The 23,691-nt window shown below is 51.7% G+C and overlaps 8 protein-coding genes across 8 annotated transcripts; 7 read left to right on the forward strand and 1 right to left on the reverse strand.

The window, feature by feature from the left end:
* Positions 1–197: 197 nt before the first annotated feature.
* On the forward strand, positions 198–2,066 carry sti1 (Hsp90 cochaperone STI1; the record flags this gene model as incomplete). Its single annotated transcript, XM_058517505.1, has 4 exons — positions 198–262; positions 327–520; positions 570–1,861; positions 1,914–2,066. 4 exons carry the CDS (start codon positions 198–200, stop codon positions 2,064–2,066), a joined length of 1,704 nt encoding a protein of 567 aa, XP_058371151.1.
* Positions 2,067–3,955: 1,889 nt separating this feature from the next.
* On the forward strand, positions 3,956–8,918 carry N7446_008761 (uncharacterized protein). Its single transcript, XM_058517506.1, has 5 exons — positions 3,956–3,978; positions 4,064–4,339; positions 4,401–4,463; positions 4,515–7,191; positions 7,241–8,918. The coding sequence occupies exons 2-5, from the start codon at positions 4,133–4,135 to the stop codon at positions 8,884–8,886; spliced, it is 4,593 nt and encodes a 1,530-aa protein (XP_058371152.1). The 5' UTR covers positions 3,956–3,978; positions 4,064–4,132; the 3' UTR covers positions 8,887–8,918.
* Positions 8,919–11,432: 2,514 nt separating this feature from the next.
* Positions 11,433–14,128, forward strand: ugp1 (UTP glucose-1-phosphate uridylyltransferase). The gene is made up of 3 exons (XM_058517507.1): positions 11,433–11,987; positions 12,136–12,253; positions 12,420–14,128. Exons 2-3 carry the CDS (start codon positions 12,161–12,163, stop codon positions 13,881–13,883), a joined length of 1,557 nt encoding a protein of 518 aa, XP_058371153.1. The 5' UTR covers positions 11,433–11,987; positions 12,136–12,160; the 3' UTR covers positions 13,884–14,128.
* A 652-nt stretch (positions 14,129–14,780) lies between these two features.
* Positions 14,781–17,349, forward strand: N7446_008763 (uncharacterized protein; the record flags this gene model as incomplete). The annotated part of the gene is made up of 6 exons (XM_058517508.1): positions 14,781–14,957; positions 15,070–15,729; positions 15,827–15,978; positions 16,045–16,221; positions 16,274–16,621; positions 16,677–17,349. 6 exons carry the CDS (start codon positions 14,781–14,783, stop codon positions 17,347–17,349), a joined length of 2,187 nt encoding a protein of 728 aa, XP_058371154.1.
* Positions 17,350–17,747: 398 nt separating this feature from the next.
* On the forward strand, positions 17,748–18,350 carry N7446_008764 (Zn(II)2Cys6 transcription factor domain-containing protein; the record flags this gene model as incomplete). The annotated part of the gene is made up of 1 exon (XM_058517509.1): positions 17,748–18,350. One exon carries the CDS (start codon positions 17,748–17,750, stop codon positions 18,348–18,350), a length of 603 nt encoding a protein of 200 aa, XP_058371155.1.
* Positions 18,351–18,673: 323 nt separating this feature from the next.
* On the forward strand, positions 18,674–19,978 carry N7446_008765 (fungal specific transcription factor domain-containing protein; the record flags this gene model as incomplete). Its single annotated transcript, XM_058517510.1, has 2 exons — positions 18,674–19,098; positions 19,147–19,978. The coding sequence occupies 2 exons, from the start codon at positions 18,674–18,676 to the stop codon at positions 19,976–19,978; spliced, it is 1,257 nt and encodes a 418-aa protein (XP_058371156.1).
* A 38-nt stretch (positions 19,979–20,016) lies between these two features.
* On the forward strand, positions 20,017–20,550 carry N7446_008766 (uncharacterized protein; the record flags this gene model as incomplete). Its single annotated transcript, XM_058517511.1, has 1 exon — positions 20,017–20,550. The coding sequence occupies one exon, from the start codon at positions 20,017–20,019 to the stop codon at positions 20,548–20,550; it is 534 nt and encodes a 177-aa protein (XP_058371157.1).
* A 433-nt stretch (positions 20,551–20,983) lies between these two features.
* On the reverse strand, positions 20,984–23,620 carry N7446_008767 (uncharacterized protein; the record flags this gene model as incomplete). The annotated part of the gene is made up of 1 exon (XM_058517512.1): positions 20,984–23,620. One exon carries the CDS (start codon positions 23,618–23,620, stop codon positions 20,984–20,986), a length of 2,637 nt encoding a protein of 878 aa, XP_058371158.1.
* Positions 23,621–23,691: the final 71 nt, after the last annotated feature.

Consider the following 23,691-nt stretch of genomic DNA (forward strand, 5'->3'; position numbering starts at 1 on the left):
GACTTTTTCGCAGCGGGGAATGACTTTGCCCCGAAAGGGTTTAGCCCAGATAGCTTCAGTGTCAGCGTGGTGGCCTGAATGGTGAGGCTGCAACTACCTTGGAAATTTCGAGAAGCTGCGGGCGACAAAGCTCAACTTCAGTTCTGGTCTTGCTCCTTTGACCATATCACTTCATTTTCATATACCATACTTTCATCATGGCTGACGCTTTGAAGGCAGAGGGCAACAAGGCCTTCTCTGCTAAGGACTATCCTACTGCTATGTACGCGCTATACCCCACCTTTCACATTTGACGCCGTGGACCAAGACTGATAGATACATCGCAGCGAGAAATTCACTGAGGCTCTTGCTATCGAACCCCAGAACCATATTCTCTTCTCCAACCGCTCCGCTGTCTACTCCGCTCAGAACGAATACCAGAAGGCTTTGGAGGATGCCGAGAAGGCCATCGAGATCAAGCCAGACTGGTCCAAGGGTCACGCCCGTAAGGGAGCTGCCTACCGTGGTCTCGGAGATCTCTGTACGTTATTTCGAACAATATGCACAGTGATGTTGCTAACAGACGGTAGTGGCTGCATACGATGCTTACAGTGAGGCTTTGAAGATCGAGCCTGGTAACGCCCAGGCCAAGTCTGGTCTCGATGCGACTCAGCGTGCTATCAACGCGGAGGCTACCGCAGACGGTGTTACTGGTGACCCAACCGGTGGTCTCGGTGGAATGTTCAACGACCCCCAGCTGTTCCAGAAGCTCGCCAATAACCCCAAGACCGCCTCCCTGCTCGGTGACGCCGAGTTCATGGCCAAGTTGCAAAAGATCCAGAAGGACCCCAACAGTGTTGGGGAGGAGATTCGCGACCCTCGCTTCCTCCAGGTTATGAGCGTGCTTCTCGGTATTGACATGAACTTCGGTGCTCCTCCCGAGGGAGCCGACTCTCCCATGCCTGATGCTAAGCCCAGCACCTCCCAGCCCAAGAAGGAGCCTACACCCGAGCCCGAGCCCCAGGATGAGGAGACTATTGCCAAGAAGAAGGCCCAGGAGGCCGGTGATGCCGAGAAGAAGATCGGTAACGACTTCTACAAGAAGAAGCAGTTCGATGAGGCCATTGAGCACTACACCAAGGCCTGGGAGCTGAACAAGGATATCACCTACCTGAACAACATTGGTGCCGCCAAGTTCGAGAAGGGTGACTACCAGGGCACAATTGAGACCTGCCAAAAGGCTATTGAGGAGGGCCGCGAGCTCCGCGCTGACTTCAAGCTGATGGCCAAGGCTTACACCCGCATTGGTACAGCCTACGAGAAGATGGATGACCTCACCCAGGCCATCGAGTTCTACAACAAGTCCCTCATGGAGCACCGCACACCCGATGCCCTGACCAAGCTCCGCAACGCCGAGAAGGCCAAGGCCACTGCCGAGAAGAACGCCTACATCGACCCCGCCGAGGCCGAAAAGGCCCGCGAGCTCGGCCAGCAGAAGTTCTCCGAGGGTGACTGGCCCGGTGCCGTCGAAGCCTTCACCGAGATGGCCAAGCGTGCTCCCTCCGACCCCCGTGCCTACTCCAACCGTGCCGCCGCCCTCATCAAGCTCATGGCTTTCCCCGGTGCCGTGCAGGACTGTGACGAGGCTATCAGCCGTGACCCCAAGTTCATCAAGGCCTACATGCGCAAGGGTACTGCTCTCATTGCCATGAAGGAGTACAACCGGGCTTTGGACACTTTCGCCGAAGCCGCTGAGAAGGATGATGGCACCCACGCCCGCGAGATCGAGCAACAGCAGCAAAAGTGCCTGGACGCTCAGTTCAGTGCTCGCGCTGGTGAGACTGAAGAGCAGACCATGGCTCGTATCCAGAATGACCCCGAGGTAAGTTCCCACTGTTTTGACATCTTTCGTCCGATACTAATACCCCTTCTAGATTATGTCCATCCTCCAGGACCCCGTTATGCAGAGCATTCTCCAGCAGGCCAAGAGCGACCCTGCCGCACTCCAGGAGCACATGAAGAACTCCCAGGTGCGGATGGGTATCCAGAAGCTGATGGCTGCTGGCGTTATCCGCATGGGACGGTAAATCCGGCCTGAGGATTGAAAGTTTTGGAAACGATCGACACGAGACATTTGCCATCATAGTTTATTCCATGTTGCTAAAATTCGATAACATACTTTGCATGCTATATTTTAACACCATGCCCTGGCTTTAGTGATCTATAAATTGGAGCAATAAGTGACCTACTCGTAGTATCTCAGCGGCAGGCGGTGTCAATATTGAGCATTGAACATTGACCTGTCTGCAATGGCCGAATATGACTATTAGTGCAGAGGTCCGTACATTGTATAACAAATATCAAACACAGTACCGCCCCTTGCCCGTGTACAAGTTGGAATTGAGTCCAGGCAGATGCTTAAAATATACCTCTGCAACCCCGACAACAAACAAGCCAATTCTCACATGGGATCTTCATGCTGTATACTTTAGCAGATCTCAGATAGTCGCCGATCCAACCCAAAGAAGACGAGAGAGAAAAAACGCGAAGAAAAAGCGCCACATATAAGTGGGCGAGTGGGGTACACGAAGAATCAGATCCCACCGAACATCTTATCCAACCAATCGCAACCAGAGACATACAATTCCCAGGCACAGACTGAATCTACAGAGCCACAGAGCGTACAGACTAACAAATAATCGAAGGGAAAAAGGAAGAAAAAGAGGGCAAAAAAGTAAAAGTATGTGGCACGACAACTCTTGCAGTGGGAATAACCTCTGCATCAAGATCCCCGTAGCAAAAAGAAGCCCAGGTCCCAACTCGAACAAGAACAAGTCTCGGCGCGGAATGGGGTGGGAGGGGATATGACAGATCAGATCTTGCCGCATGCAATGCGGGTAGTACACAGTATGTTAGCAGAGCACAACTGCAGGGTTGGTTTTTTCGTCAACACCGCCGGTATGGTATATGCTGTACAGTACTAGCACTGCATTTTAAGCAAGTTGTCTGTTGTATCCTGTTGAGGTAGTTTAGACCGAGAGGATGTGTTTTCCGTACAGCATCACAAACATGCCACCGGGGTGGATCACCGCCGAATCGGGTATAGATCGGAGTATAGCCAGTGATGTGCGGTCGATAGTCGGTGATTTTGGGGGGTTATATTGATTTCTCTCCTGGATGCTGGATGCATGCCACGTGTACTCCATTCTGTGTGTGTAAGACGTGCAATTGGCACTTGAAATAGGACTGGGAGGGTCTCATGTTGAATCCCGGTATTCTCCATCCGGCATTAGTGAGGATTGTCGCTGCCTGGAGCTGTAGCATGGAGCTGTAGGGCTTGGGGGGGGTTTCTGGCGTTGTCTGTTAGCCTCGGAAATAGCGATCCCCACTTTACTCTCTTGGGGATTGGTCTTGTGGTGGGTTCTGTGGGCTTTTTTGAGGCATCCACGCAATTGTGAAGGGGGATTGACCCTGTGGCGGTGCTGCTGTCCCACAGCTCGGGTCCAATGCAATAGTCGCTGTTAGTGGCTGGAGCCCCTGATCAGAAGGTCAGGGGAATGGTGTATTTGTTTGAAGTGCGTATACTGAGTACAGTAAAAGGAATTGGATGATATGAAGAGTGAACTGTGACTTGGTGAAGTAGAGAGAGAGAGAAGAGTGTTAAGTTACCCGATCGAGGTACGTCACTGATCTCCGATCGACCTCGGAGCTCGCGATCTTCCTCTTTGCAACTCCAATGGGAACTTTCTGCTGATTTTTTTCACTCTGTGATTTGCTTGTAATATGTAATATATAGTACTATATGCTCGGTAATATATCATATCATATCAATATCTAGTCCACGTAATTACCAGCCACAGTTCTCCTTGACGCAAGCGGCTGGGCAACCTGGGCAGCCCCAACTGGTCTCTCCACCTCTTTCTCTTCTTCTCTTCCCTCTCCTCTCTACAGGTGCATACACCCTACAGGTTACTATCTCTACTAACCCTTCAGGTCCAGGTAAGCATGTCAGCATTCTTCCCTCCCTCTCACCAATTCCAGCCACGCTCACCTATTGGAGCTATCTTCATCTAACACTCTCCAGCCTAATCGAACCTCACCTGGCGACCACACCCCGATCCCCCGAGGGCCGTATTCGACACCAACCGGCGACATGGCGTCCGCCGACGCGGAGAAGACGGAGATGAAGATCGAGGGCACGGTCGAGGCCGCCCAGGAACTGTACAACGACCCGGAATCCCATGTGAACCCAGAGAAGATCGAGGAGAAGGTCGTCGAGGATGCGCAACAAGCGGGCGTGCCGGCATACCAGTTCAACCCCGATGCTTCACCAGAAGATAAGGCCAATGCTGCGAAAGGGGTGCGTGAGCGCAATTGTTCGAGTTACGTCTGGCGCATCCACCTTGCTGACATGTTTCTAGCGCCTGCCGCCGGATTTCCATCACCCCAAGAAGCCTGCGGGCGTTTCAGTAATCACGGATAAGGTGAGAGTGCTGTATCCCCTGCGCGTTCCATTACATGCTAATTCGGTCTAGGTCGATGGAAAATCAGATTATGATCTGCCTCCCCCGCAATCCGCGACCGCCATTATGGCTGAGGATGCGACATTGGCTGCGGAAGGGGAGAAGCCTGACGATGACGATCTACGATGGGCGCGCAATCGAACAGGGTGGGCTCCGAAATTCGTTACGGAGAAGCTGGCCAGTCTCGACGAGGAAGGCACTTTGCTTGATCACCAAGATTTCCTGGAGGGTAGACTCCCTGATAAGTTCTTCGGGGACTGGTATCACAATGCCGCAATCATCGTGTTCGCCTGTCTGTCCTCGTGGATGGTCGCTGTTCTGGGAGGTGGTATCGGGTGGGTGTTGATGGTCATGGCAGCATGCAGCACCTACTACCGTACATCCATTCGCCGAGTGCGCCGGAACTTCCGTGACGATATCAGCCGTGAAATGTCCAAACAGCGCCTGGAGACCGACACTGAGAGTCTCGAGTGGATTAACAGCTTCTTGGTCAAGTTCTGGCCTATCTACGCTCCGGTGCTCTGCGACACTATCATCAACTCCGTCGATCAGGTCCTCAGTACCTCTACCCCGGCCTTCCTGGATAGCTTGCGCCTGAAGACATTCATTCTTGGTACCAAGCCTCCCCGTCTGGAGCACGTCAAGACCTACCCGAAGACCGAGCCCGACACTGTTATTATGGACTGGAAGTTCAGCTTCACGCCCAACGACACCATGGATCTGACTGCCCGCCAGATGAAAGACAAGATCAACCCCAAGGTTGTATTGGAGGTCCGTCTCGGCAAGGGTGTTGTTAGCAAGGGCCTCGACGTGATTGTGGAGGATATGGCTTGCTCCGGTTTGATGCGCGTCAAGGTCAAGCTCCAGATTCCATTCCCACACATCGAGCGTGTGGACGTTTGCTTCTTGGATAAGCCCGAGCTTGACTACGTCTGCAAGCCCCTTGGCGGTGACACCCTCGGATTCGACATTAACTTCATTCCGGGTCTGGAGCACTTCATCAAGGACCAGATTCACGCCAACCTGCAGCCCATGATGTACGATCCTAACGTCTTCCCTATTGAGATTGCCAAGATGCTTGCTGGAAACCCCGTCGACCAGGCTATTGGTGTTGTGGCCATTACTCTGCATGGTGCGCACCAGCTCAAGAACCCCGACAAGTTCTCCGGTACTCCCGACCCGTACGCCGTGGTATCTCTGAACAACCGCGCTGAGCTGGGCCGTACCAAGATCATGCACGATACGGATAGCCCCCGTTGGAACGAAACCATCTACGTTATTATCACCTCTTTCTCTGATACCCTGTCTATCGCTGCTTACGATTGGAACGAATACCGCAAGGACAAGGAAATGGGTACTGCTAGTTTCGCATTGGACAAGCTTGAACAGGAGCCTTCGCACGAAGGGATTTACTTGGAAGTGCAAGCTAGTGGCCGTCACCGCGGTGCCATTCAAGCCGATATCCGATTCTTCCCCGTTCTCGAAGGCCGCAAGTCGGAGAGCGGCGAGGCGGAGCCCGCCCCTGAACTCAACACCGGTATCGCTCAGTTCACTGTGGAACAGGCCAAGGATCTGGATGGAAGCAAGAGTCTGGTTGGCAAGCTGAACCCCTACGGTGTTCTGCTTCTGAACGGCAAGGAGATCCACATCACGAACAAGCTGAAGCGCACCAACAATCCTATCTTCCAGAATGCCTCCAAGGAGTTCCTCGTCACGGATCGCAAGAATGCCCGTCTGGGCCTGATCATCAAGGATGACCGTGATCTTATGGCCGACCCCATTATTGGCCGCTACCAGATTAAGATGAACGATATGATTAAGATGATGGACCGTGGCCAGCAGTGGTTCCATCTCCACGGTGCCAGGAATGGTCGCGCCAAGATGATGTTGCAGTGGAAGCCTGTTGCCCTGGGAGGCATCGGTAGTGCCGGATACATCGACCCCATCGGTGTCATGCGTTTCCATTTCAAGAGTGCTTCGAACCTACGCAACCTGGAGGCAATGGGCAAATCTGATCCCTACGCTCGTGTGCTGCTTTCTGGTATAACTCGCGGCCGTACTGTTACTTTCCGCAACAACCTTAATCCCGATTGGGATGAGGTCGTCTACGTGCCTATTCGCAGCGCTCGCGAGAAGCTGACTGTGGAGGTCATGGACGAGGAGACTATCAACAAGGACCGAACTCTTGGTTGGTGCGATCTCAATGCCTCTGACTTTGTCCGTGAGACCGAGACCGGCGAGTATGAAATAGATGATGAGAAGCAGCCTATCAGCAGCCCTCTCAAGATCAGCGGTGGTTCCCCCAAGGGTATACTCCACTACACTGTTGCTTTTTACCCCACTGTTCCTGTCGTCAACCCCGAGGACGAGGAAGAGGAGGAGGAGGAAGAGTCCGATGCCCTTGGTGCTTCTGGCCCTGACGATACTCGGAAGAGCACCGACTCCAAGGTTAGGAGCAAGCACGCTAAGTCTGCTAGCATTGACTCCAAGGCTTCCAAGGCCTCGAAGGCTCTGTCCAATGGCACCGCTCCTAACGGCACTACCAATGGCGACCATAGCGCTAGCCGTAACAGTCTGGAAACGAATGGATCGCGGCCTGCTACCGGGCCCATGTCTGAGACCGCATCTGTGCGGTCGATCAAGTCCATTCCCCGGACTTTCGTCAGTGCGGAGGATCTGGAGAAATACGGTATGTCTTATATGATTGGCTTTTGTATTTCCACAGCTAACTTCTATAGAATCCGGTTTCATCGTGTTCAAGTTCCACGAGGGCCAGCTGGCTCATGCTAATGTCCAGCTGGAGGTCTTGATGGATGACTACATGTTCCCCGCATATGTCTCATCGAAGATTCACACCACCACTGCCAAGTTCACTGATGTCGGCGAGGCTTTCGTCCGTGAGCTCGAGTTCTCCAAGATCACCCTGCGTCTCGTCCACAAAGATGACCCCAAGGATTCCAGTGAGGAACACACTGTCGCTAAGCTCACCGGCGACACCCTTCCCACCCTCATGCGCATGCTGTACACTCCCACTGAGCTTGTCCTCCGCTCCAACTCCGGTGAGGTGAGCAAGGTCACTGTTAGTGCCCGCTACATCCCCACCCAGATGAAGCTCGACCCAATCGAGAGTATCAACAACATGGGTACCCTGCGCGTTGACATCCTCGATGCCGCCGAGCTCCCCGCCGCCGACCGCAACGGCTTCAGTGACCCTTACTGCAAGTTCCGCCTAGGCGACGAAAGCATCTTCAAGACAAAGGTGCAAAAGAAGACCCTCCACCCAGCCTGGAACGAGTTCTTCGAAACCCCAATCAAGTCTCGCATTGGCGCCAACTTGCACCTCGATGTCTACGACTGGGACTTTGGTGACAAGTCTGACTGGCTCGGCGCTAGTCCAATTGATCTCGAAATGCTTGAGCCCTTCCAAGCACAGGAAGTTACCCTGCCCCTGGACGGCAAATCCGGCGTTATCCGCCTGAAGCTCCTCTTCAAGCCCAGCTACGTTATACGCTCCCGCCAGGGCTCCTCCACCTTCTCGGGTACCTTTGCCGTCCCCGGCAAGATTGTCGGCGCCCCCGTCAAGGGTGTCGGCTTTGTTGGCGGCAACGTTGTCCGCGGCGCCTCCTTCCTGAAGCACGGCCTCATGTCCCGTCTTCACAAGGACAAGGGCGAAGACGCCGCTTCAATCATGAACAGCATCGAAGAGCCCGAAGCCAAAGGCGACCGCCTAACTCCCGCTGCCTCCATCGCCGAAGCCCCCACCCCCAACGCCAACGGCGCCTCCTCCCCAAGCAGTCCGAAACGGGAACACAGCCGCAACCGCAGCACGGCCTCCCAGTTTGGCGACCGACTCAGCGTCTTCGGTGGCAACAGTAGCCGTGCCGACGCAGGAACGGCGAACATCACCGTCGTCTCGGCATCCGGATACCCCACGTCGGCCAATGTGCGCGTTATCGTCAGCCGCCCAACCTCACGGGGCACAAAGGAACTCCACAAGACAAAAGCCCACAAGAACTCCTCCGGCAGTGTAACCTACGACGACTCTTTCCGCGTTCCCAACATCACCGCCGACAAGCAATACTCCATCAAGGTTGTCGACCACGCCACCTTCGGCTCGGACGATGTTCTCGGCGAGGGAGTCTTCTTTGTTGACGATCAGGGTTCAGTCGCCGGCCAAGATAAGACCATTTCCGCTGGCGAGGGCGAGGTTGTTATTCGCTCTAGCTTCGTGCAGTCCGAGTCCACTGTCAGACCGACTACCTCGCATTCGACTGCCGGCGCTGGTGATATCTCCGAGGGCGCCGAGAGTCCTGATTCTCGGAAGATGCCTCGCAGGAGTTTTTTGAGTAAGAGGGGTGGCGAGAGGAGTGTTAGTGGGGCGTAAGCCTCAAATGACTTGGGATGAGATGAGATGAGGAAGTCTCTGTTGGTGGAGAGTACATGAAAACATGATTTTCTTTTCGTCACATTGTTTATGTCTTTGCTTGTTGTTTTTGTTTGTATGCTGCTCTGGTGATATCCTTATTTGTCTTGTTCCTTTTGGCTGGGTTCTTACTCTTACCCCCCTTTCGCTCTGCTACTGTGTTGAGCTAGATTATAATCTAGAAAGTGAAATGGAATGGCATAAGAACCTTTACGAGTGTGGCTTGAGATCGGATATGGAATAAAGTAGATAGAGGGGAGTATAGTCCTATTTTAAGAAACTAATACGGCGTTCAGCCCCAAAAATAAAACCTATTGACTATTGAGGCTCTAGAGCATTATGTCTCATCCTCCCTAATCGGCAATCCACGATGCTATACAAAAATAGTCGGGTCTTACCCCTAAGGCTGAAAAAGCCAAGACCTACAAGAAAATGATAAATTAACACCCAGTGCTTCAACGCTATGTCTCAGACATTCCACACACTAACACGGAACCCATCGTCCGCGAGGCTAATGTCAACTAGCTTGTTCTATTTGACACTGCATATTACTGTATACCACTAATAGTAACTTATATAATAATAGTACATGTATGCATGTAATTTGGTACATCACCACACGTATAGATGTACAGTGATGTTTCATAAGTATTTGACCTCCGATACTTCGGGCCCCTGACCGCCAGCATAGACCGCCTACTATTTTAGACCATGATATCTCGCGTTCCTCAACACGCTAGTATACACGCTATATAGCAACGCGTTTTAATACAATTCTCGCAATTCCCTTGCAATTTTCTCACCTAATTATGCCTCCTATACGTAGGAAAAGGGGCCCAGAGCTCGACTGCCTTACGAGGGCTAAAATTTGCGAATTACATGCCACTAATGGCTGGGGTGCAACCACTATCAAAAAACGGCGATTTCCAGACATTCCACGCTCAACTATTCAATATACCTTAACCCAAGAATCGAAGCGTATAAAGCAGGAGTCTTTAACACGTACCGGCCGCCCTACAAACCTTACCGACGAAGATCGTGATCACATATACGATACTATTCAGCAAAAACCGTCAATTTTGGTCGAAGACCTACTTACGGAGGTCGATTATAAGGTTAAACGCACTTCAATTTGGCGCCTTACCCACGAAATGGGCCTTCGAAAATGGCGGAAAATGGAGCGGCCCGCACTTACGCCTTTACATGCCGAAAAACGCCTAAATTGGGCCCGAAGATATCAGCATTTTACCGCTACGGATTGGGCCCGTGTCTATTGGTCTGATGAATGTACGGTTGAACGTGGTATCGGCCAGCGTCAAGAATGGACCTTTACACGTCCGAAAGACCAGCTTTTTCAGCATCACGAAGAAGGACATCAAATACAAATGGCTCCGACGCGTGGGAAGCAACTTAAGCAGATGTTTTGGGCTGCTTTTTGTGGTTTACCGCGTCGTTCTGGCCTAATTCCACTATTCGGAGATCCGCAGTCTCGTCGTGGAGGCGTGTCTTCGCGTACAATTGAAGAGCTTTATCGGCGTGTCCTACCTACGTTGCTTACTAGTATTGATCAAAATGCTATTTTTCAGCAAGATAACGCGCCCGTTCACACTGCCTATATTGTACAAGACGCCCTTAATGATATTGAATGCGAAATTATGGAATGGCCACCCTATTCACCTGATTTAAATCCTATTGAGAACCTATGGGCGCTGCTAAAAGCCGAGATATTGAAGCGTCATCCTGAGCTATTGCACCTACCAAATAACGGAGATACGCTAGAATTACTACTTAATGCTGCGCAAGAAGCATGGGAAACGCTAGACATTGAGGTCTTTGAGCATCTCTCCGAGACTATGCCACATAGGGTAGCTGATGTTATTAAATATGAAGGCTGGCATACTAGCTATTAAATTGAATTGAATTCCTAAGGTTTCTGCCAGGCAGTATTAAGAAGTGGGTCTCGGGGCGAAGTATCGGAGGTCAAATACTTATGAAACACCACTGTAAAGTACATACTGAAAATGAAGATATTGACTGTTGACAGCTTGGACCCCAGCGTGAACCCTTTCCCGAAAGTTTCCTGCATAGCCCAGAGATGATCTTTGATCTGCGGGGGTACGTGTTCTCTACAGTATGTGTATGTAGGTGTGTAATTGAGCTGAGCAGAGGATACGAGTATAGATACGAGGATATGTACGGGTGGCTATATGTACAGTACATGTACATTAAAGTCAAAATAAATTGAAAGAATTCTGACATGAGACATATTCCAGAATGAAAAATAAAAAGAAATCAAGTATTTTTAGTATTGGAACCTTGGAAGTGTTGGTACATGGTGGGGGTGTAATTTTGTTAGTCCCACACTTTTAGTCTAGACTACAGTGAATAGTGACAGTCAAGGGTTAAGGGTTAAGTTACATTTAATAGGGGTCTACAGATACAGTGAGTAGACAGTAGAATCATTCTATTTTCCATTCTGCTGGTTTTATTCGTAGATATTTTATTATCTACACTTACGTTCACCGGTACTAAGTTACCTATGTACCTGTGCACATGTACCAGCTGCATTCGGAAGTGTGTATGTAAATAGTTCACCCCTTTCAACGGTCCAACATTCCACGATATAATTAGCCCAAACGTGGCGAATCGGCAGGTGGTGAACCGAATGCCATTGAAGCCGAAACATTCGAGTCTGAAACTGCTCCAGTGCTAAGGGAATTAACCGGAGCTTGCATGGTGGGGCGAGAGGTTGAAAAGGGGGTCTGGACTGGTGTCCTCCGGTTAACAGTTGAGGCTGCAATGGCAATAAGCTGTATGAGCTGCAATGAGCTGCAATGAAGCTGTGTAGCTGTATCTAGTTTTAGCTGTAAGTAAGTATGTAGCTGTAGCTGTATCTGTGGCGGTCTGAATACAGTGTGCACTGTGCTGTAGTAGCTGAAAACAGGGGAATGAAGGCCAGAGATTAAATACCTTGACATATCACGGGATCCCCCACCTCTCCTTTATTATCTACATCTTCTCTCCCTCCTCCTCTTTCTCTCCATCCTGCACTTCATATTCTGGTGAGTTCTGTTTGGTCGCACCGTCCCTTGCTTTGCCAATGACGGCAGCTTGACATCTTGCTTTTCCGAGATCGACAGTGGCAATTCCCCCTCCTCCTTTCTCTCAAGAGCCACGTTCCCTCCTACAGTTTCACTGATTCCAGTTCAGCAGAATCTTCCTTCTATAATCCATAATGGCCTCCAAGGCGATTCCTACTCATCTCCGCGCCCCTGTCGACGGTACCGATTTTGGTGGAAAGCACCACGGCAAGTCTCAGTCGCACATGGTAAGTGCCAAATCGTGGTTTCCATGGGGTTGACTGGACTGTGGAGCTGTCAGCTTCACATTCCTTGCCTTCTATCGCATTTCTTTCTATCGCATTTCTTTCTATCGCGTACATATACCTCGTTATGGCTTTATCCAACCCACTGACTCGTGTTCACTCTCACCAGGCTTTCGAGAATGCCTCCACTAGCGTTGCTGCGTCACAGATGCGTAATGCCCTCAATGCCCTGGGCGACAGCGTGACCGACCCCAACGAGAAGAAGCGCTTCGAGGCTGAGATGGACAACTTCTTCGCTCTCTTCCGCCGTTTCCTCAATGACAAGGCCAAGGGTAACGCTGTCAACTGGGACAAGATTGCCCCTCCCCAGCCTTCCCAGGTTATCGACTACGGTGACCTCGGTGCTGATGCCTCCGTTGAGTTCCTCAACAAGCTGGCTGTTGTCAAGCTGAACGGTGGCCTCGGTACCTCCATGGGTTGCGTCGGTCCCAAGTCCGTCATTGAGGTCCGTGAGGGCATGTCCTTCCTCGACCTGTCTGTCCGCCAGATCGAGCACCTCAACCGCACCTTCAACGTCAACGTTCCTTTCGTTCTCATGAACTCCTTCAACACCGACCAGGACACCCAGTCCATCATCAAGAAGTACGAGGGCCACAACGTCGACATCATCACCTTCAACCAGTCCCGCTACCCCCGTATCATCAAGGACTCCCTCCTTCCCGCCCCCAAGAGCTTCGACGCCCCCCTCCAGGACTGGTACCCTCCCGGTCACGGTGACGTTTTCGAGTCCCTGTACAACTCCGGTACCCTCGACCAGCTGATCGAGCGTGGCATCGAGTACATCTTCCTCTCCAATGCTGACAACCTCGGCGCTGTTGTGGATCTCCGCATCCTCCAGCACATGGTTGACTCCCAGGCCGAGTACGTCATGGAGTTGACTGACAAGACCAAGGCCGATGTCAAGGGTGGTACCATCATCGACTCCGATGGCAAGGTCCGCCTGCTTGAGATCGCTCAGGTCCCCAAGGAGCACGTCAACGAGTTCAAGTCCATCAAGAAGTTCAAGTACTTCAACACCAACAACATCTGGATGAACGTCAAGGCCATCAAGCGTGTTGTTGAGGAGAACGAGCTCGAGATGGAGATCATTGCCAACGAGAAGTCCATCCCCGCTGATAAGAAGGGCGAGGCGGACCAGGCCATCTACCAGCTCGAGACCGCTGTCGGTGCTGCCATTCGTCACTTCAAGAACGCCCACGGTGTCAACGTTCCCCGTCGTCGTTTCTTGCCCGTCAAGACCTGCTCCGACCTGATGGTCGTCAAGTCTGACCTCTACCGTCTCGAGCACGGCCAGCTCGTCATGGACCCCAACCGCTTCGGTGGTGTCCCCGTTATTAAGCTGGGCTCCGACTTCAAGAAGGTCTCTGACTTCCAGAAGCGCATTGCCAGCATTCCCCGCATCGTCGAGCTGGACCACCTCACTGTTACCGGTCCTGTAAACCTCGGCCGCAACGTCACCCTCAAGGGCACCGTCATCATTGTTGCCACGGAGGGCAGCACCATTGACATTCCCCCAGGATCCGTTCTGGAGAACTGCGTTGTCCAGGGTAGCCTGAGAATCCTTGAGCATTAGATTTGATAGACCGTTTTGGCTGGTATTTGCCAGGTCTCTGTTTGATTGACTTGCTCTGGTGCATCGAGGCTATGGATTCAGGGTGCAAAAGAAGTACTTGTATTACTTTACAATAATCCAGCGTCTTTTTCTTTCTTATTTGATTGTTTTGGGTCTTGGGTATTGGACTCCTTTCTTTGATTTCCCCAAGTACTGTCACGGTCCTGGTCTATCCTCAATGCATCTCAGTTTATTCATTCGTTTCATTTGTATATTGTAGTATTCCGTATGTGGACCGGCTTTTTTTTCCCGGCCAAATATAATGTAGAACCAGAAATCTGGTTATATGGGTAGAGCTCGTGATAGTCTCACTCACAGCGGCAACCATACGAAACAACTCATCAATTCCAGTTCTCATCTTTCCATCATCAATTTCCATCCAGAACACATGTAGCCACCATAATTAGACAAGGTGATAGGCGGGTAAAAATTCCTAATGATCTCAATCAACGTCATGTTCAGGCAATACGAGCCACCGGATTTGCACTAAACAACAGGAAAGAAGAGCCAGTCCCGAGTAACCTGTCAACCACCAGTTCATATACTTCGTTTCATATCTGATACTTGATACTCGAACTTGATACTTCCAGTCGATATGAAGTCCTGATCTTGTACAGCTACCTTCTTCATTCTTTACTCTTTATTTTCATTCTTTGCTCTTGTTTCTTTTCCTTTTTCTTCCCTTTTCTTCCCTTTTCCTCTTTTTTTTTTTTTTTGTGTGTGTATATCTGCATGCTCGGAGTACATATCTCATTTTCACATATTTTCTTTTCGATCATACATATTTCATTATTTTTTTTGTTTTATACTCATATACAGTTTTCATATTCACATATATACATCCAACGCATCGGTGCAATGACCGAGTCATATCGTCCGCTTGTACCAGGTCATTCGCCTACTACCGATGATCATGACCACGACCACGATGACGACCATGGAAGTCCCGCCCCAGATGAGGGGAAGGGATCAAGTGGGACATGGAAGAAGAGGGTTTCAACGGCTTGTTTGGCCTGCAAGAAGTCTAAACGAAAGGTTGGTCTATTTACCATTAACATCGATCTATACATGCATCCATATCAACCCACCTACCTATCCCACCCCAACCAACCAACCAAATACTAACTCGAATATACCATCAATACAGTGCTCCGGCACAGCCCCCTGCACAAACTGCCTAACATTCAAAAGAACCTGCATATTCGACGAAAGCCTCGATCAACGTCGCCGCGTCGCCGCAAAACGCACAGCCGACGAACTAAGTTACCACCGCGACCTCCTGCAAGATCTGTTCAAGTTAATCCGCGAAGCCAATGAATCACATGCTCTACAGTTGTTAGATATCATCCGGAATAACGCGCCGTCGCATCAGATTCGGGCGTTTATTGAGGAGACGCTTTCTGGGCTTTCGAAGAATCATGTCAATCCGGCATTGACATCGGGATCAGTTCCAGCATTGACGTCGATATCGACAAAAACCGAAACCGAAAAAGAAACAATTTCCAAACTGGAAGATATGCGCAATCTGATCAACGTTGAAGGGTCAAGTCCGACTATCAGACGGAAGGTTATGGATATTCATTACCTCTGCGACGATGCGCCGTGTTCTGTTCCGGCGAAGCCATGGACGAATGTCACGCAAGATGCGGATCTGGTGTCTCATCTTGTGTCGTTGTATTTTGCTTGGGATTGGCCGCTTAATGCGTTTTTGGATCAGGGGGTCTTTTTGAGACATATGGCTTGTGGTGATTTGAGGTCTGAGTTTTGTTCGCCGTTTTTGGTTAATGCTGTGCTCAGTAATGCTTGTGTGAGTTCTTTCTTGCTTTTAGTGTTTGGTGTGGTTGGCGGGGGATGTGGTTGCGTTTGTGGGTGTGTTGCTGATTTGCTTATGGTTCTTGCTATAGTATTTCTCTGAGTTCTCTGAGGCTTATGTTGTTCCTGGGGATATCTCTTCCAAGGGGAGTGATTTTCTTGCTGAGGCTGAGAGGTTGCGGAGTGAAGAGCCGGGGCAGCCTAGTTTGGCGGGATTGCAGGGGACGTTGTTGATGTATGAGAGGTACGTATTGACCTGATATTTACTGTTCTCTTTTCACTGTTCACTGTTCATCGCTGATGGTGGAAGGTATGCCATGTCTCGCGAAGATGACCTCGGATATATCATGCTTCACCAGGCCATTCGAATGGGCGAGTCACTCGGACTGGTGGGCAGTAAGGGTCCCAGGTTGGGGTTCAGTGAATTATCCCAGGACATGGAGATATCGTGCAAAAGAACAGCCTGGGGATTATTCAACGTCGATACGTAAGTGGTACTATACTATCCCTCACATCGAATGGTACTCATCGCCACGCAGGATGGTTCACACAGGCTTCCTCCGTCCCAGTCTGATAGATCATGTCAATATGATCCGCATCGACCGCAATGTCACCGAAGACCAAGTTCGATGGCAACCTTATCCAACCCATCGCGAGCCTCGCCCGTCGTTGTTTAGCCAGTATTTCGATGAAGCGTGCAATTTGTCCACGATCGCACGCGATATCTCGCGCAGTATGTTCGCAGACTATCGGACAAATAATACCATTGGATCCATTCAACTCCAAAGTCGAGAGGAGCTATATGACCGTATTCGTCGGTGGCATGATCTCCTTCCGGTCGACTTTGACGAGAAGTCTCGCCCAGCTCCGCATATCATCTTGCTGAAGTATGTGAATATCACCTCCTTTAGAACCTTACCTTTACCCTAGCTAACCGTATAGAATGCGCTACCATGCCTTGATAATCAACCTTTTCAGCTGCATTTCCGATAACGAAGTCCCCCTCTCAGCCTTCGAGCCCAAAACCCCAGAAAGCCCACCCCGACACACCCCCGAGCCAAAATACAACGCCGGCGAAGTAACCCAAACAGCAGCCCGTGGCATCGCAGCCTTAACCCGCCTGCACCGCCGCGAGTTCGGTGTCAGTCGTGCCCACCATTTCGCCATGTATGCGATGAACCTGGCGTTGTTCACGATGCTGGAACAAAGCACCTTCGACGTCCTTGACGAGGACTTCCTCTCGCTTGCGAGTGCATTCTCCGTGGTCGCGAGTCGCTCCGCTTTAGGTCGGAATCTGTTTCATATTTTCCGACAGTCGGTTCGGGCGAAGGCGCAGGGTCACCGGATTCGAGAGGCTGTTGCTGTTCCCGATGAACTGAAGGATTTGTTTGATGAGGATTCTTCTGGGAAGGGTCATAGTCGTTTTGATGATTATGCCGAAGGGTTGGAGAAACTTAATCGCGATGCCAAGTATCATGGGATTGGGGGTGAGGGTGTGCTTGGACTGCAGGAATATCCTGGGCTTGGACTCTCGGACATGCTGGATCGCTATGAGAGTTTGAGCTTGGGTAAGGATGATGTGTTGGCCGAAAGGTGTCGACCTGCTGGGTGTTGAGATATACCTGTTATACCGGGTATGTATAGATCCAAGTGGCGATATGGTTCTGATCTCATACTTTGTATAGATCGGCTGCCAGGATTGACCAGCAATGACCTGTTGAAATTATTAAAATTACCCAGGTCGATCGGAACACGTTAACCCCAACTTGTTCCACGGCAAACCCAAGTTACCAACTCACCGATTCATCTGGCGTGAAGCCGGTTGGTCGAAATATGCCGTCTGACGTCAAAATTGGGCCACCCTTCAACGACCCACCGGTGGCAATCCCTGACCTCCACGACTACTTCACACTTCACGCTTAAATCAGGATTCGATTAGTTAAGCGTTCTGGCCTCGCTGAATGTCGTGAAGCTTTTGACAACTACTCGCATTCATGCTGGACTTCCTTCACCATGAACAATCGCGACGAAGATCAAAGTCCGCCTGATCCATCGAGCTTCGGCTCGTGGAGTTGGATGGCACCTATGAGTCCAGGTTCAACGGACGCCCAACAACCATACCCAACACCGAATTCATTTCAGACCCCTAATACCTTCTCATCGTACTCACAGCCGTACCCGTCGGCTGCATCATCTTCATCCTCAGCGCCGGGGTCGGCCTTCAGATCCGCACCTAAGGTGGCCATTCCGCGCTTGGCGGGCTCGGAAACGGGTTTTGGCGGGCGCCGCCGCTCCGCTCGAGCTTGCGAGCCTTGTCGCCAACGAAAGATCAAATGCGACGGGCTGAGGCCGTCCTGTGGGCAATGTATCTATCACAACCACCGGTGTTCCTACGAGGACGTCAAACGCGTCCGTGACCAGAAACGACTCGGCACGTTGGCGAAACGCGTCGAGGCCTACGAAGCCCTTTTACGAGAATTAGAGGGAGACGTCGATTTGCCCACGGCGCGACAGATCAGGAAAGTATTGCAGGTAAGTCCGTCTGAGACCGCAGCCTCTGAGACTGCCTCTAAGACTCCTCCATCTGAGACTCAGGTCTCAAGCTCAGAGTCCTAAGTACAGGCTTTTGACTATTTGGCAAAGGCCAAGCATGTAAGCTCCTCGGAAAAGAACGACGATGCCTCCGATGATTCCTCGACCTCCATGGGTTCGCTCGACGCGATCGACCAGGTCGATGAAGACCTGAATCGGAACGAGAATAGCCGTGCGTCGGGCTTTTTGGCAAGAATTCGGAGGTCAGTTGGATTCGCAAGTTGGAGAGCGGAGTGAGGACGACCAGCCCGCCAGGTAGATCCGGGAGTTCACTGAATCCATTTCATCCGGACGGTCTGGAAGCGTCTCAGCAACAGGGTCTCGAAAGGGTTCTTCCTACCTCCATAATGGATTATCACCTCGACAATTTGGAAATTCCTTTCATTGAGTCGTGCGATCCTTACGCCTTGCCATCGCGAGAACTGGCAGATCGATATTTCAACGCATACCTGACATATGTTCATCCGACCTTTGGTGTTATTCGAAAGTCCAATTTCCTTTCTCAGTACCAGAAGTTCTTTGAGAATACATCCACAACGCCGCGGCCGCGGAAGTGGCTCGCCATTTTGAACATGATATTCGCTATTGGCTGTCGACACTGTCGACTTATGGAAAATATCTACAGCATGAGCGAAGAGGACCTAGTTTTCCTGAGTCGAGCGCGGCTCCTGGGCTTCGATTTCGGCGTGCTGTTCGAGCACAGCGATCTTCAACAGATCCAGCTAGAATCCTTGATGGCAATATACCTCCTCTGCCTAGGACAGGTCAACAGGTAGGTCTCATGTGCTCCACATATCACGTTCTGTCACTAATCCTCTAGGGCATCCAAATTCTCCGGCATGGCTCTCCGCTCAGCGTTATCCCTCGGTATCAATCTCCGTCTCACAGACACCCAGACCCCAGAAGCCGCAAAAGAAGCCCGCGGCCGCCTCTGGTGGTCCATCTACTCGCTCGAACACCTCCTCACATCAGTGACCGGCCGCGCCTCCAGTGTATCGGAAAGCATCTGCTCCGTACCATCCCCATTCCCCTGCGAAGAAGAAACCTTTGAACACCCCGAAGCAAAGCGTCTCTTCCAGGACCCAACCCTCCGCGAAACACATCTCCGCCCAACTCTCTTTGAAGCCTCCAACCAGCTCGACCTCCCATCGTGGACCAAAGCCTGTCCACCCTGTCCATCCCTCTTCTTCCACAACCTCGTCGACCTAAGCCTCCTCACCCAAGCCCTCATGAACAAAGTCTACAGCATCGAAGGTCTCCGCCAAGGCCCCTCCAGACTCGAATACCACGTCCAGAAGTTCGGTCTAAAAATGGATCGCTGGCTCGCGAAACTACCCCCTGCATACCAATTCAGCCTCCCAGACACCGGCCCCTGGCACCTCAACCACCCCCAGCTAGACGACCTAGCCGCGCCCTTCGTCCGCGAACGTGTCTGTCTAGCAATGAACTACTACTCCGCCAGAATAACCCTCTGCAGACCCTGTCTCACCCACATCCACACAAACACCCAAGCCCGCTCTTCTGCATTCCCAAGCTCAAATTCAGACCTAAGCTCCCGCACGAAACTCCGCATCGAAATGGCTACCCACTGTCTCCAAGCCTCCTGCGCTCTCATCTCCGTTTTACCCGAATCCCCTAACCTCCCTGGTTAGCATGTACCGCGCCCTGGTGGAGTGTCCTCCATTTCATTATGCAGGCTACAACAGCTCTCCTGCTGGGTCTATCATACCGCTCTTATAACTCCGGTTTACAGCCTCAGGCGCAGGCGCAGGAGCAGTCACAATCTAAACCCTCTGACCCGCTTACACCTGGCACTCCAAGTTCAGGGCCTGGAGTGGCGTACCCGTTACTCCTAGAAACGGACCTTGGTACGGCGATTGCGTCGGCTAAAAAGGCCATGCTTTGGATCCATGCGACGTCGCAGGTGGATATGGCGGCGCGGAAGGCGTTTGTTCTCTGTGAAAATGTTGTAAAGAGGATTGCGCCTGGGTTGGGGGTTGATTTGAGTGATTGGCCTGATGGGAGTGGGTTTGTTGTTGATTTTAAGGAGGGGAGGAGACGGGGATCTAGTGGGACTTGGAATGGAAGTGGTGCGAGTGATGGTGATGCCAGTGGCAATGTCCATGGGAATTTGGCGAATAGTCGGACTAGTAATGGGAGTGGAAGTGGGAGTGGCATGGAGTCTTTTGAGGAGTTGGTTGATTTTGAGGGAGGTGTTTTTTAGGGATTTGTTAGTATGTTTAATGATGTATCAGGAGTGATGTAGTTATGGAAATTTGAACATATGATGATTTATGAGTTATCATTGATGCAAGGCATAGAGTGGAAGTGAGACCTGCTTAACAATCGAGACGATAAAGATACATGAATGTAATTGACAGTTGAGATTAGGAATAACTATATACTATACGATAACATTAGATATGTAGACAAACCAGAACGAAAGAACAAGGCTAATAAACAATAAGCAGAAACAAAATGTTGGAGATGCCTGAGATGCGCGACAGAACACGAGCACGTGGTAGAAGACTTCATGGACATGAAATAATCAAATGCATATGGCAAAACCGAGAAACAATACCCGTGCCAACACCTGCAAATTCCTGAATGGAATGGGACGACTCGATATGTGACATGTCTGGTCACAGGGAACAGCACTAGGTTGGCTGCGGTTGCATTTGGATTTGGAAGGTATGTTGGTGCTCATGCTGAGGGGCAGGCGGAGGGGGTGCCTGGCTGCGTTGTGGAATAGGTGCTCTGCGCTGCTGCTGTCCCGGCACCCCGTGGACAGGGGACTGAGCTTGCACAGGGTGCTGCATTTGTTGCTGCATGGGAGATTGCATATAAGGCTGTTGATGCGGGAGAGGTCGAGGAGGGTGAATAGGAGATTGATGATGCATTTGGATGTGTTGGGGCATTGACAGCGGCGCCCCCGGTTGCTGGGGCATGGATTGGCCATTAGGCATATGTGGCGGCTGAGGAGATAGATGCTGAGCCTGTTGGTGCATATGTTGGACCTGCGCTTGACCAAGATGCTGGCCTGGCTGCTGCACAGGCTGACCCTGTTGGAACATATGAGTCTGCTGTTGCGGCAAAGTCTGGCCTTGATGCAACTGGGAGGGACTCGGAGCGGGCCGCTTGCGCGAGTTCTCATCAACTGCAGAGGCTGCATGTTTTTGAACTGTAGTTGCATCCGTGCTCTCATCGAATTGAGCTTGACCATCTGCCTGTGTTTGATCACCATTGGCGGCGGCTGCAGCCGCCGCGGCCGCGGCCGCGGCCACATCGGCTTTACGAGGTCTTCCACGCGGCCGGCCCGTGCCAGGTGGCTTTGGCTTCGCCGAAGATGGCTTCCTCGGCTTAGGTGGTGGCAAGGGTTGACCAGTTGCAGCCGCCCACGCAATCTGATCGGCTTTTCGTGGACGCCCACGTTTCCGCTTCAAGGGAGTACCATCCGGCCCGATAATAGTCGTGGGTTTCCCTGGCGCTGGAGCACCTGGGGCGGTGGGTGTCATATTTGAGGTGAAAGAAGCCTGTCCTGGTTGCGACATTCCGGGGATCGGCTCGCCATTTTGAGCGGCTGCGGCAGCCGCCGCGGCAGCCCTGGCTGCAACCTCTTCTTTGCGTGGTCGACCACGGCGACGCTTCGCAGGTGGAGCGGCAAGCTGATCACCCCCTGCTGACGGCACAGTGGAGATCTGTCCTTGTCCGTTAGGGAGAGTGGGAGGGGCAGTGGGGATTGCAGCAGGAATATTAAGTTGCGGTTGAGGAGGCGGCGGTGGTACCTGAGCAGGTTCGGGTTGAGCAGGAGCAGGCTTCTTAGGTTTACTCTTCTTCTTGGGGACAGGACTTGGCTCGTGGTTCATGAACGGACTCTCCTCTGCCGCAGGAACAGTCGGTAGAGCCGTCTGTGATGTTGGACCACCGGCTGGATGCGACGCTGGCTGGTATTGGTGGAACTGAGCTTGGTGTGGTGATGCCTGGAACTGGGGTTGCTGCGACTGAGCGAATTGCGCCTGGTGCTGGGCAAAGTGTTGCGGCTGATATTGAGATGGGTGGAACGGAGGTTGAGAGTGTTGAGCGAATGATGATTGTTGTTGGTACGGGTTCTGGGTCTGGGTCTGTTGCTGCAACTTCTGCAATCTCTGTTGCTCCAAATGTTGCTGCTGCTGCTGCTGCCGCTGTTGCCGATCTTGCTCCTCCTGCTGCTCCTTTTGATATCGTACTATATCCTCCGCCTCTTGACGTCTCCGCTGTTGCTCCAGTTGCCTCTGTTGTTCGCGCTGCTCCCTTTCCAAATGCTCCTTTTTCAATCGCGCCGCCTCCTCCTGCTCTCGACGTCGAGATTCTTCCTCCGTCTTTTGTTTTTGTAGCAGCTCATCACGCTCCTTTTGTGCAGCCGTTCGCTGCTCTATACGCTGGTTTTCCAGCATCTGCTGATGTTGCTGTTCCTTTTGATATTGCGCAACTCTCTGCTGTAGACGGTGATCCCGTTCAAGTTCCTGTTGCTTCATCTGCCTTTGCTGCTCCATCATCTGCTGCTGCTCCATTCGTTGCTGTTGCTCTAGACGGTGCTGCATCTGCTTTTGCTGTTCCAACCTTTGCTCCTGGATCCTTTGCTGCTGTTGAAACTGCTGCTGCTGAAGTTGGTGCTGCAACTGCTGATTTGCCTGCTGTGGCGATTGCGGCTGGGACTGGGACTGGTTTTGTCGCTGTTGGATAGCAAACATGGATGGACTAGCCATAGACGGACTGGCGGAAGGATGATTCTCTCTCTGTTGGTGCATACCAGCGTGAGGCAGTCTATTCATGGTCTGCTGTGGAGAGGGAACATTCATGGGATGACCATGGGCCATTCCGGAAGGACTCATTCCAGGTTGCGGGCGAATATGCGCCATGGGATTGAAGCCACGCTGAAGGTTCTGCAAAGCCATGGGATCTGGATTACGAGACATCAAATCTGGGGAGCTTTGCGGCGCATACTGGCCCGGAAATTGGGCAAACCCGCTACCAGTGGGGTATCCACCCAGTGAGCCCGATGTCGGGGTCATCTTGCGCAAATCCGGTGACTGCGATGCAGCAAAATTCTGCTGAGGTTGCCCTCGAAAAACGGGCTTATTTCCTGGGAAAGGACTGCCATGCTGCGGAAGAGCTGGACCGTTGCCTAACAACGGCGACTGACCATGGCGTGGAGGTTGCGGACCCAGCGGATGTTGAGGCTGGGCTTGATGTTGTTGCGGTTGAGGCTGCTGCGGCTGTTGAGGGTGGAACGGATGACCCGGATAGTTCATCATCTTGACTATTGATATAGCGCCACTGGGCCTTGCCGTAAGCGGCAGCTGAAAGAATGATCGCTTTGTCAAGC

This window comes from Penicillium canescens (genome assembly GCF_028828765.1).
Source record: "Penicillium canescens strain IBT 15451 chromosome Unknown utg000005l_segment0_segment0, whole genome shotgun sequence".
NCBI lineage: Eukaryota > Fungi > Ascomycota > Eurotiomycetes > Eurotiales > Aspergillaceae > Penicillium > Penicillium canescens.

What these genes read in the sequence shown, in the direction of transcription:
- N7446_008761 (XM_058517506.1), top strand. Translation starts at nt 4,133, where the DNA reads ATGGCGTCCGCCGACGCGGAGAAGACGGAGATGAAGATCGAGGGCACG. An exon ending in AGGCCAATGCTGCGAAAGGG is followed by an intron (nt 4,340 to 4,400) that starts GTGCGTGAGCGC and finishes ACATGTTTCTAG; the next exon opens with CGCCTGCCGCCGGATTTCCA. An exon ending in GGAGGATCTGGAGAAATACG is followed by an intron (nt 7,192 to 7,240) that starts GTATGTCTTATA and finishes TAACTTCTATAG; the next exon opens with AATCCGGTTTCATCGTGTTC.
- ugp1 (XM_058517507.1), top strand. Translation starts at nt 12,161, where the DNA reads ATGGCCTCCAAGGCGATTCCTACTCATCTCCGCGCCCCTGTCGACGGT. An exon ending in GCAAGTCTCAGTCGCACATG is followed by an intron (nt 12,254 to 12,419) that starts GTAAGTGCCAAA and finishes CACTCTCACCAG; the next exon opens with GCTTTCGAGAATGCCTCCAC.